Genomic DNA, 22781 nt, shown 5'->3' on the forward strand with positions numbered 1-22781 from the left:
CCACGATTGATAAAATTCAGCCTCAACTCCTCTGTTATTTCATCCCACAGAGCTGGATCATCACTGAAGTTATCTGAACTGCCGCTAATTTCTGGAAAAGCTTTTTTCGGATTTTCACAAGATTCCACTTGTTCCGGAATCTCCATAATGCTTTCAGCTTTGTTTGATGTGTTGTTACCACTTGTTGAAGGTTGATCGAATTCTTGTTGAATTTCACTCAGCTCTGTCGAGTCCACTTTTTGTTTTTTATCACCTTTTTGTAAAAAGGTGTCAATCTTGGGAATCTTCTTCACCAGTTCCTCATTTTTTTCTGATCTTTCCTTTGCTCGTTTTCTATATTCACAACCACTTTCACGTTTTCTTGACATTGCGAAAAAAAGAATGAACAAGTAGATCTGAAGATAAGTTCTCACAAAATTTATTTATACTAAAAATTGCACTAGCAATGTTTAAAAATGACTGGCGACAACTCTATAGTGGTTAGTTCTCGATTCTGAGTGTATTGCATGGACGGAAAAATAGGACTGACGGACGAGCTGCCAGTGCCGATTCCGAAATTCACGCAAAAAATTTAACTAGTTACTTGCATCCATTGAAAATAATACCTACTAGGGCAACTCATCAAACGTGCCGCATTCATATTTTAAATATTATGCCAGTCCTCTGATTTCCCTGACAGTAATCCGTGTTTTATTAGTAGCAATTACAATTTACGATAGGATAGGTTTTCCACGTTCTCTTTGATGCGCTTAACCGCCGACAGTGCCGACTGCTGTTCGGTTTTAGGGCGGCTCCTTTGATTTTCAGATTACCGAGGGGTGTGAAAAATGCAACAATATTTCTATCTTCCATTCAAAAGAATTATACATCGGTAATGAAAAAATGTGCGAAATTTTCGAAGATGGCTATTTCTACATTTTCGTAGAGGAGTTAAAGAATTTTTTTTTTATTCACCGAAAAATTTGCCGCCCCTAAAATTGTGCCGCCCCTAGGCCATGGCCTATGTTGGCCTAGGCGGTAATAGGGCACTGCTCCTTGATATACATATATAACAAATCGATCGTTAAAACTAGCTTGACTTTGGCTTTTCTATCTTTGTCTGCTTCTCAACACCATCTTTACAAGCATACAGTCTGTGGGACTCCTGTAGTTAAAGGTTGAATTGACAAGAGAAAAAGAAATGAGAATGAAGCGGCAGAGTATCTATGACCATAGTATAAGGTATACTATGCTATGACGAAAGTTAACCTAGTCTACAGTTATTGTTTTGACATTATTTCCAAGTGAATGTGCTGTGTAGTCTAAGCCAAAGATTATTGAATTTTGCATTGAACTTTAAGTGAAAGTAAATTACATAGACTTTATTCGGGGAGCAAGAAACTAGAGTCAACAGAGCCGGCGTTTGGGGTGAAACAGTGAAGCGACCGTTTCAGGCGCGTCTATTTGAGGAGCGGCAATTTAGCCTAGTTTGCTGGCCGCCTTTTCATATATCTCCCTGGATTCGAAAAAACAACATAAGGTTGTTCCGCTCCGATGCGTTTTGTCAACATTCGCATCTACAAAAATCTTCAAACCAAGCTGTCTGTAACTAATATAAACATAATTTACAAGATTCCCTATTACCCTCATTAGAAGAAGGATAAACTCATTATGTATTTCACAAAGACGATAAAGAACTTTATCTTTTCTTTCAAATTATTTAGAAGCCGATGTTTACACATGGAATATATGGAAAATTCCTACGATTTTGCAATCGAAACTAGTTTCTGTTAAATTTTAGCGGAACATATCATTGTAGTCCCAATTAGTTTTTGAAGCAATATTAAAACTTTGCATACCCTACCGCCTTTTGTATCTTGTGGTGTGATAGGTAATCATTCTTCGATCGTATGCAGTGTCATACTTAGGCATAATTTAGTGGCATCGAAATAATACTTTTTCAGCCGGAATTTCGAAAAATTCTTTGCTTTATTTGCCAAAATTACTCGCGCCGGCCTTGGCAGTCAGTCTACTTTGCTGCCGATTAAAACATATAATTTTTTCTTCGATTGTTTATAATATATATGTGGGATATTGCCTCCCTACGCTCGGCTATGAGCAATATACTACTTTGCTGCCTAGTAAAACAAATAACTATTCTGCTTTCTATTAAGGGAATGATTCTTGGTTTTTATTTCAATAATGAATTGGAGCATGCTGGAACTTGCGAAATTAGTCTTAGATGATGACGATCAATTGACTTTAATGGATCGACATCGGGTAGGAGTTCAAAAACTGACTCTATATGTGGGAGAACTAACTCCAGCAGTCTATTATTATGCTTTTTAACCTAGTTACAGTGCTTCATATCACAAATTGATACAGCTGTTGAAATGGGCTGTCAAATCAGTTTGACGATCAGAATCATAAAAATGTTGAAGCACAGGAATATTGAAATCACCCATAAATGTTATTCTGTCGATGTCCTGATTAGAGAGAAGAGAGAGAAAATAAATTTATTGATAAATCAAATGGCTATCGACCACAGTCTTCCAGCCAGTTGCATACATTTTTATATTACATATTATTAATAAGTATTAAAAAAAAAATAAAAATAAACATCATCCTAGTGATTCCAAGTGTTCGAAAAGTGGCAAAGCTGGTAACTTTGCCTTTGGTGTAGTTGCTCTACTGTAATGTTGTATCAATGGCTCCACCATGTTGATATTATTTTGGTTATTGATGAATTTTTTGTCCTGATTATTTTCCATTAATTGAAGGAATTCATCATCTCCTGTCGAAGTTGGATGTTCATCATCCGGCACTTACCTTCAGAATTCCTACAGGTTGATCCTGTAAAAAACGACGGTTATTTAGCCTATAATTTCAATCAATTATAGGCTATAAAATCTTCTAATGTTTCAGAGATTGAACGGCAAATCTTGATGCTGATGATGAGGATGTCGACTCACAGGTTGAGGTTTTCTACACACTTATATAGAAAGCTACAGAAAGATTTGTTCACCAAATCAAGATCAAATTGTCCAGTTTCCCCAAGCGGTATTCATGTGAATTGAAAGATTTAATTGTCAGTGGAATCAGATCTCAGTCTAAGAACTTAACTAAAGAATGTTATGATAATTTTGTGGGGGAAATAAGATTTTAGATTAGATTTAATGAAGGAGATTCCATTTTATTGCGACCTAATGGTCTTTTGTGTCCCGCATCAGAGCTATTCTCTCCATAACGTGATCTACAACTCGCCTTCCAGTTCTAGAGTTCTAATGAACTACAATATCTGGGATGGCTTCAAGGAGGCTAATTTCTCACTTCTACAATTTTCATGTCCGAAGCAGGTTCTGCGTTGGCAAGCTATGGCAAGGCATTTCGTCACCAAGTGATCCGGAGTTTCCTCCTCCTCTCCACAGAATCTGCACTCGTCATTTTCTGTTAGACCCATTCTCACGAGGTATTTCCTAAGGTGACAATGCTTTGTGAGGAATCCAGTGAGGAGGTGTAACATATTTTAACTAAGATCCAGATACTTCTTGGATCTCGTAGAGTCAAAGTTTCGAAGAAACTTTTTGTAGTGATCCAAATCAGGAAGATTCCGCCAGAGTATATCTCTTTCGGTTTCTTTATTCTCCTGAAACTCTTTCTTGAAGGTACATTTGTCTAGGCCACAGAAAGGTTCCAGGCCAATGAAATGAATTTGCGCTTTTCTTTTCTGGCGAGTGTGTTGGCCTGTTCATTCCCTCTAATTCCTGAGTGGCCGGGAACCCAGATTGAAAAGACCTTGTTCTTGTCTATTTCCTTGAGTTTTCTTCAGCACTCCTATACCCTCTTAGAATCGATGATATGTGAGCTTAGTGCTTCGATTGCATCAGAATGTATGGCTATATCACATTTCTGATTTTCTTGTTAGGTTAATTTCCACACATATTTCTATTGGAAACATATCTGTCTGAAAGACACTTAGACAGCGGCATAGCGATATCGAGCATTTGGTACCAGTCCCAAATAGTCCAGCGCCAGTGCCCGTCGTTGTTTTGGAATCATCTGTGTACCATTTGATGGTATTCTTTTTAAGAACTGTGAAGGAGAGCGAAGAATCTATTCGTAGCAATACTAAAAAATTTTTGAACTAAATAAATGCTAGAAAATCCAACTCTTTCGAGGACTTTCGTATTCTCCTGAACTGTTACTCCAGTTCATTTTATCTGTCTCCCTAAGATTTGTGGGGAGATCTGTTCAGAGAACGAATTACTGTTTTCATTCTATGGTTTAGAGAATGAGGCGAAGTATCTATGTCGTTGATTCCTTGGGTATCGACATATTTCATCATTCTGTCTCGAGGTTTAGAGGATATTTGGGGCGTCTTATAATAATTTTTTTTGTTCTTGTATAATTGTATAATTTTTGTACGGTAGGAGATAATTTTGTATGATTGATAATATAATGATAATTCTTCTTGTAAAAAGGTTTTCTATCGTTTATTGAATAGATAAATAAATAAATAATAATATAATTATGGGAATATAATTAGCTCCAGAAATTTTTATAGATTTCCGTATTGTATTCATCACTGTTAACTGGCAGCAAAACTCCTTTGTCTTCACGATAAACTGCATATTTTGTGGAAATAATTCACCATCAAGTACACCCCTACTCAAACAGTTCTCAGTATCAGCAACCACACTGTGGCCACTGGTCAGTACATTTCGCAAAGAAATGTATTTTGAAATTAACAGAAATATATCATTTCAAACGACCATATCCATGGAACCCCTAATCGTCAACCAATTGGGTCATTTGTGATCTGAAACCACCCTTCCGTTAGAAAGTTATCGTATTTTTGACTGAACAAATAGACCTAATAGAATTTGCGGAAAAATTCGTCATCAGTGAGTACATTCTAATCGTTTGAGAATATTTTGGCGGGAAACTCGAAAAAATGATAAAGCTCACTTTCTGGTAAATGAGCGTTCTAAAAAATTCAGATGCATTCTAAGAAAATCCACAATTTGTAGAATTTTGTGACCATGAACATGACCAAGATAAGAATTGAAACTTATAAAGGCGACTTTGAGAAAAAAATATTGGATCAACAGTTTTAATTTTAAAGAATACACTTCTGGATTTCAAACATATAACTTCAATAAACACCGTTTATTTTCAAAAAATGTTAGAAATTAAAGGTAGATTATTTTTTCCAGAATCCAACACTTTCCCAACATTACAAACCAACTACAACATGTGGGTCCAAAACTTTTGTCTCAACCAGTAGTAAGCAGTTGAAAACCTCTAGAATTAAATTGTCGGCATCTACATGCAGGCTTGCTCAAACAGGGGTGAGTCATAAAAAATTATATGAGTAGACATCTTACAAAATTTACTGCTTACATAACAAAAATAATATATTTCAGTTGAATTGTTTCTTTCAAGTCCATATTCAAAGCAGAACCATTATAGTTATTTATAATACAAGTGCAGAAGGCATTGATATTCTTCCACGAGTTCAAAATTCAAAAACGAGCCACGAAGTGGCGAGTTTTGGAATGAACGAGTGGTAGAATGAGCCTTCTGTACGAGTATTATACATTATTTTCTCTAATTCATTGCATTTTCATTGAAATTAATGAAATATTTCCATAAATATAATTTAGTGATTTTTGCATTGGAAAATGTTGGTTGGCAGAACTGATTTCTTTAAGGTAAATTGATGAATTGACAGATAAAGCCGTGGCGGCAAGTTCGGAGTACCAACATAGAATAATAAAATATAACCATAAAAACTGTGCGTTTCTGATATATTCTCGCACGATTTTGTTCTACAAGATGTGGAAGAATGAACGGAATAACCACAGAATTAGAGAAATAGATTTTCCGATATCGATTTCATCAAACCCATTTTTGAGAGGTTGCATCTTTTGAGAGTTAGTTCCCAAAAGACTTTTCTGCTTTCTTCAATGGATTGTAAATCCATAGAAGTAACAGTACCTACATAATTCAGAAGTTCAGAAGGCTTCTGAATTCAGAAAGATTCTTGATTGCAGAGACTAGAGAATCATAAATCCACTTCATTCGGTGTGTAACACACGGTGGTGACTGAATATTATTTATTGTGTAGGTAGGTACACAATAAATAATATTCAGTGAAAATCAGTAAAATCATTTACGTCATATATCTTTTATGCTATTGTAGCGTTTTTTCATGGACTAATGTTCACCTACAGTTTGCTGAAATTGGCGAATTTGGAATGTAGAGTGCTCTTGAAAAAATGTTAAGGAATTCTTTTTATATTGAAGTTGCCAATCGAAGCAATATTATTATACAGAGAGGGCCATTGAAAACGAAACAGCGGCTCTGTAAGTCGGCAGACCCGAGTTATATAAAAACGCTCGGACACGTCAACAACATTTTCGAGGGGGACATCGTTCGCAATGAAATTCACCCGAAATACATTACATCCCTCGGAGCTGTGACCGCCACCCCTAAATTTTTAAATGGCATCATATGGCAAGTGATACCTCATTTGAAAGGTAGTTTCCTTCTTAATATAGAACAACAAAACAAAATTAATTCTATCGATTCGTTTTCGAGATATAGGAACTTGAAGTTGGGAAATAACTTTTTATTCACTCAATCAATAAAAATAAGATCTAACATTGCAACTGTTTAAAGATAATTATCATTGTCAAGAAATTAAATGATCTAACTGTTTACCAACAAAAAGCATGCAAGTCCGTTTCAAATTTTTATTTCATCCTCGATTACTTGATCGAAAAAATGTTAAGGTTTCGTGAGAATCGATAAAAAGACCTTTTATCGAATTCGACTCAAATGCATGTACAACAAAAACATGTGAGATAATTTTTTTCGCAAAATCGCAAGTGTGGACGTCAGTGTCAAACAGATTGTTGATTGACCGACATTGGAGTGAATTACTTGATTAAAGCTGCTGAATTCTTTCCTCAATAATGGTGTATACGATCGCGGAAAGAGTTGATATAATAACAATTTTTTTTTAAAATGATGAGTGTGGTAACCGTACAGCTAATTTGTTCAATGAAACGCATCCAGATAAACTTGTTGCTAGAAAATACGTTCTAGAATTTGTGCAAAAATTTCGTCAAACTGGATCAGTAGCCAACAAGAAACGAGACCCAGAACGTGAATTTCCGGTGAGAAATGAACCTGTTGAAGTTGCACTTTTAGGACAAGTTCATGCAGACCCAACATTGAGCACAAGGAAATTGGCTAGTGTTACCAATATCAGTAGAACCAGTATCCGCCGAATCCTGAAACATCATAAATTCTACCCCTACAAAATACATTTGGTACACCAATTGAATGAAGATGATTTTGATAGGCGACAGGAATTTTGTGAAATTATGACTAGGAAAATAGATGCTGATGAGAATTTCCTTTTCAACATCTGCTTTTCTGATGAGTCTACATTCTTTTTGAATTCGACTATGAATCGTCATAATTGTCGTTATTGGTCAGATGCTAATACACATGTTTCCACGAAGTCCATACTCAAACTCCCCAAAAACTCAATGTCTGGGCCGGTATTTTTGGGGACCGTATAATTGGACCAGTATTTCTCGACGGTAATCTGACAGGAGAAACTTATTTGGAATTATTGAATGAATTTGTTTATCCACAATTAGTAGACATCATTGAAAACGACGATCGTTACCATGAAGACCACTTGAAATTTCAACAAGACGGGGCACCTCCACATTATGCACAGCCTGTCAGGGAGTTTTTAGATTGAATGTTTCCTGGAAGTTGGATTGGAAGAAGAGGCGCTATAGAGTGGCCAGCCAGATCTCCAGATTTAACCCCACTCGACTTTTTCCTGTGGGGTCACTTGAAAAACAAAGTCTATGCAACCGAACCAGAATCTCTGGAAGATTTACGACGTAAAATTATTGAGGAATGCCGTCGAATAACGCCGGAAATGCTACAAAATGTGAGGTCTCATTTTGAACAGAACTTGTACTATTGTATGGAAATGGGTGGTAGACAGTTTGAACATTTAATTCATTGACAATGATAAATAAATGAACAGTTGCAATGTTAGATCTTATTTTTATTGATTGAGAGAATAAAAAGTTATTTCCCAACTTCAAGTTCCTATATCTCGAAAACGAATCGATAAAATTAATTTATTTTTGTTGTTTGATATTGAGAAGGAAACTACCTTTCAAATGAGGTATCACTTGCCATATGGTGCCATTTAAAAATTTAGGGGTGGCGGTCACAGCTCCGCGGGATGGAATGTATTTCGGGTGAATTTCATCGCGAACGATGTCCCCCTCGAAAATGTTGTTGACATGTCCGAGCGTTTTTATATAACTCGGTTCTGCCGACCTACAGAGCCGCTGTTTCGTTTTCAATGGCCCACTCTGTATATTTAGAAACAGAGTTGTGTATATAACGATAAAACTCTTAAAAAAAATGCTGCTAGGTAATAAATAATAAATGAAAATCAATTAGAAACATAATGTTCTTTCCTTTGACAAACTATCTCTGAATGGTTGGTATTTTTGAAGAGGGTTGCAGCCCTAAAGCACCTTCCCTAGCTGCGCAAGTGGAACGAACGCTCAAAATAAGTTGATGCCAATTGAGTGCTCTTCTCGAATTGTTTTGAGTATGATTTCTTCCACTATGATAGATCTAATTCGAAAAATATTGCTTCTCAAGAGATTAGTGACTGACTCTCATAATATTTTGTTTCCCAATCAGTTAGAATTATTGCTTGAATTGAAGTTTTTTTTCGATAACTTTCAGTTCTTCAATTCATTACTATCAGTTATTACCTGCATTATTATATTTTTAAGAGCACTTGAGTGCTCTTTTCGAATTGTTTTCAGTATAATTTATTCCACTAAGATATATCTTATTCGAAAAATATTGCTTCTTAAGAGATTAGTGACTGACTCTCATAATATTTTGTTTCTCAATCAGTTCGAATTATTGTTTCAATTGGAGTTTTTTTTTCGATAAGTTTCAGTTCTTCAATTCATTACTATCAGTTATTAACAGAAGGTATTACATTCTGTTCAAGTTATAACCTTCAATGAAATATTCTTTCCAGTAAAATTGATGTTACCTTTCATATTCCACCCTAAATTGATGATGTGACTACCTATCTCACATCATGTCATGTAGGTACTATACCTTCTACGGGGATGAAAATAATACTTCCCTCTTTTCATGAGAAAATTTATACGTATTTAGTCAATAATAAAAATGTTGGAAGTTTTGCCAGAGTTATTGAATTTTTTTTTTATTTATAAATTATTATTAATATGCTGAGACTACACAATGATACAATGAGAAATAAAATTTATAGGACAATAGGTGTTGGGCTTAAACAATAATTATTTTCACCTTACTCCTTTCATTCGACTGACCAATTTTATATTAATTCATCGAATGATACATATATTATCAGCAAATTTCATGGATAAAAGCTTCTAGATCACCGTGCTCACGAATTGACATAATTATTTCATCTGAAGGAGTCCTGTAAATTTTCGGTTTTGTGCTAATCATTGAGATTGCGAAAATGACATAAATTTCCCAACAACAGTATGGATAAAATTAACGAAAGGAAATCAATGAAAAGCTCGCAAATGGATTCATTGAAATATTAACTGAATGCAATACTTTGACTTCCTTTCATAAAGTGAATGTAGTGAAATACACTATACAAAAGCAGGTTTCTTCATTATAATAGTGACTTGAAGAAATTCTCTGCCTAAATAACTATCACATATCAATCTTTTTTCTATGTTCTGAATATATCGATGAATAGTATTCTGTCAAACTTCGAACGAAGTTTGAGCAGTATTTTCTAAGTAGAATACTTGAAAACGTGAAAAAGCACCTGTTAGTAGCGTAAATAGTCGAATCACATTTATTGGTCGTCATCAAGTTTAAGCTGGGAAAATTGAGGGTAAAAACATATGATTTTCTTTCGTTGATTACTTAAACTTCTTCAGGCTACTTCTACCTAAGTGAAATATTCATCGATTCATTTCAGAATTTCATTCCTACATAATTTCTTGCAATTTTTTTTTCAGTTACCACTGCCTGAAAGCAGGATATCCTCGTCTCCACGTCTAAATTTCGAACACAGCAACCAATCCACGGAAGCAATGTCGCCTTTGATTGACTCCCTCCCTTTAATCAAAAACAACGCAAAATCCCAAGAAGAGATTATAACTTTTTCTAACAATAACGACGATAGCATATATCCACTAACACCACACGGTAAGTTGAATTTAAAACATTATTTTAAAATCAAAAGAAATATTAGCTAATGATTTGATAAATAGACATATCTTCATTTCAAACTAAATAAAGAAGACATTGAAACTAAATTCAACTGAAATATTAAAAATAACTCAACTAAGTATCACACATGTTTTTTCGAAGTATTTATGAATAATAATATACTTCGACATTCATCAACAACCAGTCTACTGCTACCAGTGCCACCCTTGGTGCTGGCAAAAAATGTAGTTCATCGCAACATTTTGGATTTAAATAGATATTATTAATTATTAAAGCTACTCACATTCGCTACAGTATTTTCTTCTATAACTATCCGCAAATTAAGAATATTCTCCATTTTGGGCATCGAAAGTTGACAAATCTCACTTTTCTGGAGAAATTGCCAATTTTGGAGGGTTGAATCTTGGAAATTATTGTACATACAGAGCTGGCTCTCATTTCCAATTTTATCAAATTCCTTCGAATAAGTTGTCAAAAAAGAAGGAGTTGCGAACTTTTTTATAAACTACTGGAGTTTTCACAAAAGTATATGAAAAAATATCAGTTTTCTTGCTACTTCGATACTGTCTAGCTTTCAATAAAATTATTCATCTTATATTCTGCTATTTGTAATCCCAAATCCAGGCCCGAATTTTAGAATGTCAAAATCTAGGGGGGGCAGCAAAATGTTTTTACAAATTATACAACTTTATTGACAAATGTACATAACCTAAAGTGCTTTTAGTTTAAGTACATAACCTAAAGTGCTCGAGTCACAGAGAACGTAATAATTTATAGGTAATTTAATCTTTTCGATAGAAATAGTGACTGGAAACAGAGATTTGATACATTGCAGTCGCTAACCAGGAGGGCTAAAAAAACTTTCATTCGAGATTTTTATTCTAAGGTTCATCGTCTTTCATCGTCATTAAGTATTTCTAGTAAGGGGCGAACTTGAGAAATTGGAGGAATTGGTGTAATAAGAGGCACAGATGTTTCATTCGTTGGTTTTGGAGGAGCATATACATATAACGTCTCATTATGACACTACCTAATAGGTTTGGAGGGAATTACTTCTGGGCAGGTATTTTGGGATCTCTGGTCCTAGTGACATTCTGATTTCCTGCGTACGTCTTAATCTTCCGTCCATTTTGGTTTATATTTTTTTCTTCATTCTCTTGATCTGCAGATCGTATGACCATTAAGGGTGTTGTTTCTTTGAGCATTTTTTCAAATATTCATCAATTCAATTGTTCTGAGGTGGTTTGAATGCTTATATAGCTCCTAGAGAAAAAATCTTCTGATTACAAGGAACGTCCAACCATTTGCTGTTGAATAAAAAATTAACAGTGCTGTACCTGAAGTGGTCATGGGGCAAAGTAACAACAGAACCTACACAGAACACAACTGATTCTCATAACCCAAACAAGTTTTAAGCTTCTGAGAGGTTTCAGAGAGGTCTAGGAGAGTCAGGATAGAAAACATAAACATAATATTACAGTGCAGAAACAAATACCTGCAAGATTTGTATCCGTCCTGGGAAAAATTTTTAGGTATATTACTTAAATGTAGAAGCATAGAGGAAAAATTTAAAGGATTACATCAGAAAATATCCTTACAAAGACAAACCATAGTCCTTTGGTTCAATTGGATATAAATTGGTCAATTTCAGACCAAATTGATTTTGTGATTACTTTCCGACAATATTTTCTGAAGAAATAACTTGTTATGATAGTTTATTTTACTTTTTTCAGGGGCTCTCCGCTTATATGGCAGTTATCTGACTGATTATGAAAAAAGTGAAATAGAAAAGTTTTCCAAAATTTGGTATCTAGGAATTAAGGCTAGAAAAATTCATGGAAACAGAAGTGGATCACACAATGGAGGATATGACGATGAAGGTGGAAGCTACAACAAGGTCAGTATCAAAAACTCCCGGAACTCTGCTGTAGATATTGTGTAACAAAACTGTGAAAACATTCACTGAAGTTCCACATGTTTACGATTGATCTTCTTTAACAAAAAGGTTGTGTTGATAGCATCAGATTTTCTTTAAATTTTCTTTCGAGTGTACTGAAGGTGAATTAGCCCCTCTAATCACTCTTGGAAAGAAAAAAAAATGTTATCAGACTTAAAAAATTTCCACCTAGTCGTTTAGTATTTAGGACCAGTGAGGTGGAGGTAAGATATACCCGTAGATTCAGCGAATGTAAATCATTTTGGTATCGAATTCTGTTCGACAACCGTAAGAGACAACTCTGTGGAACAAAACAGCCGAGTGCAGCCTTCTGTGATTCTCCATGGAGAACCATTTAGCATTCTTCAATTTACATGCTATAGGTTCACTTCTGATGCCATAAATTTCTTATCATAAGAATATCGAATTTCAATATTTCATGAACGGTTTGAATGAACAAAAAAGGTTTAGAAGTAGCTATGGATGTCATATCAAAGGGAACATTAATATAGATCTAGAACTCTCTAAAAATTGTACTTTTGTCTCCAAGATCATAACGTGAATTTTTATTTCCAAGACAACCGAATCTAGTGGAAACTTTGAGATTACTTTTGGCATAGAAAAAAATGTTTTGGTTTCGACCAATCTTTTGGTTTTTTTATGTCTGTTGGTCTGTCAGTCTGTGTGTCTGCACGGCCTTAACTTCTGGAATTATTTCCCGATTGTGATGAATTTTGGTATAGACATTCAATATGGACTGTAGACGACTCCATACAATATTCAGATATTTCAGATTAATAATGCGTTTTTTCATTTGGTGTGGATCCTCGAGTTAAGAGATCTCTCAACTGCGAATATTCGCATTGGGCAACTGGGCATGCTCAAATTAAAACGTACTGGGAAATAGACAGGGCCGTCGCTAAGGGGGAGCCAGGGTTGGCGGTCACCTAAGGAGGCAACATTTAATGGCGGCATTTCAAACTTGATCAACAAAAATCACATGTGTAGAAATTCAAAGTACCAAATGAGATTTTATTCGGTCAGCAACAACAGCAAGGAATATCGACAAATTTAATTAACATCAAAACCATCAAGGGCGCCGCATCATGCATTATACATACTCATAAATATCCAGATGTCGCGAAATCCCCTCTAAAAAACACATGCACTCATCAGGCTTGTCGGCGTTCGCTTTGCTAAACGTTACCGAATTTTATTACCTCTTGGAGCGGCTTCTGGATTTTTTTTTTCTTTTAAATTTCCCGATCAGAATGTTGATTCCTCCGAATGAAATGCAAAATATACGAGAAAAAAATTCCAATTCACCATTTACAACTCATCCTTCTTAAGAAATATAAAAAGTTTCATTATTGCATACCACATTCCATTATATTAAAATATTTTTCATTTTTTTATCAAATTAAATAGTGTTGGGCGTGGACGCATTCAAATTTAAAATAATAGTTCATCCGCATAATCCGAATAATCTCAAAGAAAAAAACTCAAAAGTTTAAGCTTTTTATAAAGTCAAAACTGAGCAGAAGAACCTGAAACCGCAGGGCCTGCTTTAGGGGGACGGCATATTATGGAGACGGCTTTATCTACTTTTCCGGAAAATCTAGATCCCAGGAAGAATGGATGGAGTAATTTTGTTTTATTTCAACGAATTCCACGATTTTTTTTACAAATTCACAAATCTAAAACATCTTTCAATCGATAATGTCTGCAACATATATTCGTTGTTTTATTCAATCATATCAAAGAAAAAAAAACAGAATGTTCGAGCGTTTTATGAAGTTGAAACTCAGCAGAAGAAGCTGAAACCTGAATTCAATTAATACATTTCATCATTTATTCATAATAATTCAGTTGAGCACGTTTTGTTTATTACATTTCACGTGTCCTAAACCATCTATTCGATTCAAATTTGAATCCATAAAGAATAATTACGCTTCGATTACATTTTTCTTTCCCAAAATACTTTTTATAAAATAGTGTGCAGTTTTTCACACTAAATCTATGGAATCAAATTCACCAATCCAACCAAAGGCAGCAAATTGGTTTCTACCTAGGGCGGCAGTTTGGCTAGCGACGACCCTGAAGATAGAAGAGTTACAAGACTAGAAATAACGTACAGTGGAAGTCTAAAATGAAAAAAAATGTGCTACGCCAATGAAGACTTTTTTTCATTAGAATTAGAAACATTGCATTTCAAATTGAACTACCTGCAAGATGAAATGCAGATTTCTCTGTTTCACTTGTTGAATTTAATACTTATTTCAAAGACTTCAAACACAAACATAAGTTCTTTTGTCATTTTGAGACTGAAACAAAACCAGCTCTTTGATGATATAATAGGATTCATGTTCACGTTCGATAACAATAATTATTGCAATAATAACTGCTGAAATAAACGACGTACAATCACATAACAGTTGCAGATGGCAGGCCTTTCAAGTATATAATTAAAGGATAATATATTGCATGTCACTGCCTTCGGAGATGTAATTGAAAATTATATGCAACCCCAAGAAATGGAAATTTTCCCAGGAAAGCGGTGACACCGTGTACCATAATGTTCAGATAATTTATCGAACTAGAAATGGCCTTTTAATTTGATTATTATATCAACATCCAAAACGCTTTTGTAATGTTTGATTTATTTTTTGCGGAAGTACTGCGTGACTGCGGTGATCTTTTAAGGAAGTCGTAATAATATATTCTGCGTCCAGGTTAGAACCAAGGGTGGTGGGGGTGATAAGGGGATATATCCCCTCCCCCAGGAGGAATATCCATTATAATTCACAAGGCTCGATAATTAAATCGTGCAAAAATTGAATCAACGAATTTATCAACCAGCGGTAAAATCTGAGCTCAATCTGATCCGACTGTCGATGTATAAACGGGCAAGAAAAACCAAATTGATGATAAATAATCGCGTAAAAATTAAAGAGATCCTGAAGTAAAAGCTCCGAACTGCTCGAATTGAATCGGCGGCGCCCCTGATAACAATTTCTTCAATTCTTAGGACGCTAAAGTGAAAAATATTTTCATATTGAATCTAATGATTTCTTTGTCGCGAAGAATCTCTATGTCCGCACTTTATATTATACAAGGTGTCCCGTAAAGACCACGTCAAACCGAGGGAGAATGTAGATCAAAGGATAACCCACCTGCTATGACAAAATTCCTATAATAAAAGTCTTACCGTTTTCGAGATATTTTCCTTTGTTGAAAATAATGAATTTTTGCCCCTTTCAATAGTACATTAAAAACATCCTCCGAAAATTTTAAAGGGGGGCTATGAGAAATATTTTTATTGTAAATTTTGGTAGTGGATTATTTTGTTCATGAAGTTTAGCCCATCGTAGTGGAAAAAAATGTACCGAGCTACTGCTGCACATTACACCAATAAATTGTGTATTTTATAGTGATTTCAAAGAGGTATCACACAAGTCATTTGTTATTCAAAAAAAAAAGATATGGCTGTTTTTATTCAAATGGGTACGTTTCAAACTAATCAAAATCTCATTATGAGTAAGCAAACTTCTTTGATGGAAGGAAAATTGATGCAGGCAAATCTTCGAGTTTTTCGCGATTGAATACATCACTTCTACAGGTGAAAATCAATCTCAAGAAGTATCTGTAAAATCAGTTAATGACTTTTTATCCCTCCCCCAAATCTTAGTGGGTACGCCACTGGGTTAGAATGAAAATACGACGCAAGTGAATTATTCCATGAAGGAGTTGCAGGCGAGACTTATTAATCACAAGCATCGGATTCTCATTCTACACGAGAAACAGACTTATACATTCTGCACGAGTAAAATTAAGAAAATAATTTTATTTTCAGTAAAGAACAACAAACAATTGAAACTTGATAACATTTATCAAACGTCTGAACCCATTTCTTATTGTGACACTTACCTTTCGGTACTGTTATATGGATCGTCTATATAATTTTTTTATTTTTTGAATAAAATTTTGATTTAAAATTTGATATTTCGATCCAATAACGAAAAAAAAAATTGAATTTTCAATATTCAGGAACTTTATCACTTTCTGGATGTATCTTTCTGTTGGATTTGCTTGAGGGTGTCTTATGTTGATATAATTCAATGTCATATTATTTTTTTAGCGTATTCCTGTAAACGTTTGTTGTGAAAATAAGTGCCATTGTCTAATATAATTTTGTGGATGTCCTATTTCTAATTTTTTATTTAGTCTTCCTATTTTTTTATTTTAAGTTTTTGCATTTTGATCTATTTCTTTTTGCTGCTTTCTATTTGTTCATTTTGTTTAACTATTTCATTTCCTCTTTTATTTCCTAGAGTTTTTTCTTCAGATTTTCTCCCAAATTTTTCGCATGATATGTTAATTGAACTTCCATATCCTCCTTGAAATCTTTCATTGCATTTATTAAATCCAAAATATTCATTTCATTTCTATTTTCTTCAAAAATTTTCAAATTTCCTCTTGCGCTCTCGTTATCCTTTTTTTCTCCAATATTCGTTTTACATCTTGTTTCCATTTTCAAAATACATAGATTGAAATATGATTTCAATAATTATGTATTAATATTTAATTTGATTTGAATGTTTCAAAACAATGTTGTTATGAAAATATTATTAGCCCCACGTTAGGAGCCAATTGTTAAGAAATGACAATTTTTTTTTTGTTATTGTATCGAAATATCAAATTTCAATTTGAATATTTTATTTGAAATAAAAAATAAATATGGACGATCCATAACAGTACCTATTGTATTTGGGCAATTATTGAAATTGAAAAACAGAGCGGATAGTACTAGGAATTCCATATCCTATAAATATAATTTTGGTAGATGTTCAATACTCAAGAATAAGCAAAGTGTGCGTCTGCTGTCGTAACGACAGTGAAGCTGTAGGGCCTGTAGGTGACAGCTTATGGAAGTGGTCAGAAAAATTTCTGTTTTAGTGATTTCATATCGCGTCGCTCCGAAATTTTTCGTATGTTTTTTTAGAAAAACAGGGGTTTATATATGTCTCGGATACCGAGATATAACCTCCCCCCTTCAAAATAGCTGATTATTAAAGTAAAAAGCCATCAGTAAAACACACTTTTCTATTTTTTATAATAGTCTGCGACAATCGATTTCGGTACTAGGCCATCATTTTTTCGAAAGAACATGATTAAACAGAAACAAAAACAAAAAGGTCACACATTCGTCTAATGAAAAAATTCTCCTCGAGTACAATTTTTCGAATATAGTAAGTTTTTCTTACATATAAAATTAAATAAGACAATATTTGTAAATTCACAATTCCTGGAATTGGAATCAAAGAGAATCTATGAGAGAATGAAAATCAAACGTATCAAAGGAACAGTAGGTCGAAAAATATTTTCGGTAGTTCCTATAGAAATTTTACTTCGTAACTGTACCGGGTTTTTCACCATAATTTGACCCCCCCTTTAACTTTGTTACAGGAAGAGGTACAAAAAAATGTTTTCTACAAAAGTTTCACGAAATCGACTAGTGTTTTTTAAAATGATTTCACAAAACGAAATATATACAGAGTGGGCAACATATTGATAGCAACATCATTTTTTCAAATGGAACACCCTGTATATTTTTCTATATTTGACTAGATCTTTTTCCTTTGATTTCGAATATATAACATATGTTATCTGCCTATCTCTCTTATTCTGAATACTAGGTACAGAGTTTCAAATTCTAAGAACTACCTGGCAAAAGTAATCAATTTTCAAGTGTAAGGCTGCGATAACTCAAAATACTCTTTTTGAGTTATCTCGTTGGCAACGATATGACATACGTTTTTCACTATAAATTGGAATTGGATCATTTGGATGCAACTCCATATATTCTCTCCTTGTAGCTTTCTTATTTTATTGTTCTCCTTCTCCACATAAAGCGAAAATATTTAAAATTTTTCCGCTTCTTTGTAGTGCATATTCGATGAATAGTTTATTCAATGATAAACGTATGTTATATATCGTAGCCAACGAGATAACTCGAAAAAGGGCATTTCGAATATCGCAGCCTTACGATTGAAAACAATAACTTAGCTTGCCAGGTGGTTCTTAGAATTTGAAACTCTGTGGTTCTCGAAATCAGAGGAAAAAGAGCTAGTCAAATATAAAAAAATATACAGGGTATTCCATTTGAAAAAATGATGTTGCTATCAATATGTTGCCCACTCTGTATATATTTCGTTTTGTGAAATCATTTTAAAAAACTTAAATTTAAAAAACACCAGTCGATTTCGTGAAACTTTTGTAGAAAACATTTTTTTGTACCTCTTCTAGTAACAAAGTTGAAGGGGGGTCAAATTATGGTGAAAAACCCGGTACCTTTAATTTTGAATATTGAATAAGATGTCTTATATTTTTCTAGGTAATACACGATCACATATGTTATAGATATGAGATACTAGAGGTTATTGGAAGAGGTAGCTTCGGACAAGTGATAAAGGCCTTAGACCATATGACCAATAGGCACGTAGCTATTAAAATTATAAGGAATAAAAAACGATTTCATCACCAGGGCCTGGTAGAAGTCAGAATTCTGGACCGAATAAGGAAAAGGGATCCTGACGATAATAATAACGTTATACATATGTTAGAGTACTTCTTTTTTAGGAATCATTTATGTATAAGTTTCGAATTGTTGAGGTGAGTAAAATTTTCCAATTTTTCCTTATGCATTCATCAGAAAGATTTGAACGAAATAATATAATAATAATGTTGGAACATGGCCATCTCAGAAAGGAATGGAAGAGCAAAAAGAGTGTATATATTCTTTTGTTATGACTCTTATGTGAAGAGAGATTGTCATTCGAAAAAACTTCGTGGTAAACATTGTAAAGATCTCAATGCAGTCATTTCAATACATCATCATTAATCATTGTGTCAATAAACCAAACTGTGAATTTGCGATTCAGTCATTATCGAAGGCATTAGATACACTGATGAATTTCGAGATTCGGTTATCCTTGATGATTGTTAAATGATATGCGTTTCCGAAACTTGGCTGAAAGAATACACTGATCAACAATTGCTAGGGATCACTTATGAACTTCTCTTCATTTGTATTTTTTTCAAGTTATCTCGTGACTATCTGTACATTATATGTTCTCTAAGGAAAAAGTAAGATGTTTTGAGTTGATTGTATCAAAGTCTTCCTCACTTCATCGGCTCTTGTTCACAAAATCGATTATTATCTGTAGGCTGTTACAGGTGGAGTGAAAAGCAATGTGGTATTTGTTATTAAATCTGTTTTTTCTCTCGTACAAACACATACGGTGACAATAATTGAAGAAATGAGAACAATATCAGCTTATCAGTCATGCCGAGAAGACGTTTGGCTCCTGTAAAACTGGACCAAATCATACGGTGGATACAGGAAGGTTTGTCCCAGCGAGAAGTGTCCCGGCGGTTGAATGTTTCGCAAAGTGTCGTGAGTCGGGCTTGGAATAGGTTCATCCAAAACGACTCAGTAGCTTATGTTCATGGGGGAGGTCGGCAGCGCAGTACAACAGCTGCCCAAGATCGTCTTTGGATCCTCAATGCTAGGAGAAATCCCACTTACCCGGTGTCGCGGCTCAATAGATCACTGAGAGTTGCAACAGGAGTTCTAATTTCGAACCAGACTGTGAGACGACGACTACATGTTCGTGGTTTGAGAGCACGTAGGAGGGTACAACATCCCCGTTTGAATTGGGAACCCCGGGTTCGTCGACGGCAATGGGCTGAGGAGCACCGCAATTGAACACTTGAAGATTGGAGCCGATGTTTATTTACGGATGAGTTTAGATTTCGTTTGGTCAACTCCGATGGACGTATTCTTGCTTGGAGGGAAAGAGGTCGAAGGTATGCAGAACAGTTTATGGTACCCACAACAGCTTTTGGTGGAGGTTCTATATGTGTATGGGGAGGCATTTGTTTGAACCAACGCACAGAGTTGGTTGTTCTGCAGAACAACACCATGACCAGCCAGAGATATCACGATATGATTTTTGAACCCATAATTGTTCCGTTTGCGGCTGCCGTGGGTGAGAATTTCATTTTAATTGACGATAATGCCCGTCCGCACCGTAGTCGTCTGGTAAATGAAGCGCTAGAAACTCATGCTATTGATAGGATGGACTGGCCAGCACGCTCTCCAGACATGAATTGCATCGAACATGTCTGGTCTGAGATGTCTAGACAATTGTCAACCTTAGAACAACCGATCAATAACCTGGAGGACCTTTCTAACGCTTTACGGGATATTTGGACGAATTTGCCCCAAAATTTTATGAATCGTTTGATCGAAAGTATGCCTCGTAGGGTAGAATGCTTGAGAGGAGCTCGTGGGGGACCAACTGGGTACTAGCTCAACCGAAACTTCAGCCTTCTTGTGGTTTCATCATAAAATTTTTATGTTATTCAAACACAGAATTTTGAGTGTTCCTAATAAAGTCTTTTTTTCTCTCCAACTTTCCATTTCTTCATTCTTTTCTCAAGTGAATCATATTATCAACTGAAAATACTCTGATATCTGACTAAATTTATAATCTTGGAGCGAATATTTCAGAAATAAATTTAGAACAAGTAAGTGATCCCTATCAATTGTTGAGCAGTGTATTATTTCCAGTTGAATATCATACAAATTCGAGATTATTATTTCATTGCTCAATAAGTAAAGATCAGAGTTGTGGGAATTTATTTTATTTTTTTTATCAATTTATTGCAAATTTACAGTCTACACGATTCGGTAATAAGTAAATATTTTGTGTTATTGATTAGAGGCAGTTACCATCCGGTGATGGATGACTGAGTTTTATCCACAAAGATCTTCTGGCTATGTCCTCTTGAGTCTTTTTGTATAAATGAGATTGAAAAACTCGCTGACGAGCGAGTTTTCGTGATTATTGATGCGGGTCTCTTATTTTGTGGAATGTTGTCTTATTATTTCTCAAACATATGGGACCTCCAAATTATTATGGCGTGGTGGTAGTTCAAAAGGTCTTGGATTGGAACGTCTGGAGGATTTTCGTATTTGATGGCTTGCTGAATCCCCAGAGCTGTATTCACTATTCCGTATGTCTAAATTGGTATGAATACGTTTTCATAGATCAAAACTTTGTTTCCTATGGTTAGAGTTGATTTTCTATTCCACAGCCAGTACTTTCATTATCAGTTGAGTTGTTTTTACTTTGATATGTGCCCTCCCAAGTTAATTTATCGTCTAGATAATCAACTTCTGATTTTCGGGAAATAGGAATAGGAATATGGTTAAGTGATACTTGGGGGCAAGTGTTCCTTTTTAGAGTGAAAGTAATGTGAGCAGACTTACTATTTTTTGTCTTTGATCTTCCACTTCATAAACCACTTGTGTAGCAAGTTCAGGTATAATTGGAGTTTATTAGATTTTGTTATTAGGTCGACATCTGATGATATTATAACTGTATAATCTGCGAAGGTTACTATCAAAATGTTGTTGTTTAGGTTAGTTAAGTACAAAATGTGGCCCAATACACTACCCTGTGGGACTCCAGCTTGAAAATTGTGATGTTCTGAATATGCATTTTCCATCTTCACTTGAAAATACCTATCACTTATACGTAGAACTTCAAGAGTAGAAATAGCTGATCCGTCATATGCTTATTGATTCAGTATAAAAGACCCACATGCCACACTCTATTAAATGCTTGTTCAGTATCTGGGAAGACAGAAGAAAACTTTTTCTTGGTCTCTAGGCTTTTTCTTATTTTGTTCACTACTCTATGGTATTGCTGGATTGTGGAGTGCCTCTGTTCAAATCCAAACTGTTGATTGAAATCAGGCCATTCAGAATATTCGCTCTTTCTATTCTATTTAGTAGGAGTCCCTCAAATAATTTCGATGGAGTAGGTAAATGGCTCATTGGTCTATGCCTATATGATGTTACCTCAGAAGACAGTCTTTTCCAGGAATGGAAATTAATAAAAAAACAAATTGGGGTCTCATCAAGTACTGCTTAATTTTGAAAGTATATCTACTGTGAACATTTGCGGGCCGTGTACGGTTTTTGATTTTCTAGGTGTTATATATAAAATGCATTCCGCTTTACTTTCTAGGCATAAATCACAAGATACCTAGTTAGTAAGGCAGGTCGGCATAGGCACAGCAGACAGTCAGAAGTGTTTTAGTAGCTGCTCAGCCGTTCCCTCCTTCTTGAGGGAACGGATGGAAATATGTTGTTCTTACTACAACCGCCAAAAAAAAATTCTAACAAATATCTTTCAAATGTCTGTGTTGGGTACAGATCTTAAGATGATTGGTTCTGCACTTCAACTATTGCAACAGAGAAATCTGATATAGTTCGACCTCAGTTGATGGTTTGTGTATATATATTTCCCTTATCTCTTCATTCTGATTTGATTTGGACCATGGACAGTTAATTTCTCCAGGAGTAAATAATAACTGACTCTTTTACTTCGTTCAATTATAAGCTGCACTATTTTTGCAATGAAATATACATTTTTTTTTCTGTTCAATCGTTATGCGCATGATATTCTACAATTGAGG

General features: G+C 34.8%; 1 protein-coding gene across 4 annotated transcripts in view; it reads left to right on the top strand.

Moving 5' to 3' along the window:
- Positions 1-22781, top strand: part of LOC123677470 (dual specificity tyrosine-phosphorylation-regulated kinase 2) — a 45272-nt gene that overhangs the window by 14985 nt on the left and 7506 nt on the right. For 2 of the 4 annotated variants that reach the window (XM_045614002.1, XM_045614000.1), the window contains exons 2-5: positions 5196-5330; positions 10081-10270; positions 12028-12191; positions 18625-18902. In XM_045614002.1, the coding sequence (XP_045469958.1) occupies positions 10156-10270; positions 12028-12191; positions 18625-18902 (557 nt within the window). In that variant the 5' untranslated portion in view covers positions 5196-5330; positions 10081-10155. Of the gene's footprint in view, positions 1-5195; positions 5331-9814; positions 9954-10080; positions 10271-12027; positions 12192-18624; positions 18903-22781 lie in introns of those variants that run through there. The other 2 variants (XM_045614003.1, XM_045614001.1) reach the window with 2 other exon arrangements.

This window comes from Harmonia axyridis, chromosome 4 (assembly GCF_914767665.1).
Source record: "Harmonia axyridis chromosome 4, icHarAxyr1.1, whole genome shotgun sequence".
NCBI classification, from domain to species: Eukaryota; Metazoa; Arthropoda; class Insecta; order Coleoptera; family Coccinellidae; genus Harmonia; species Harmonia axyridis.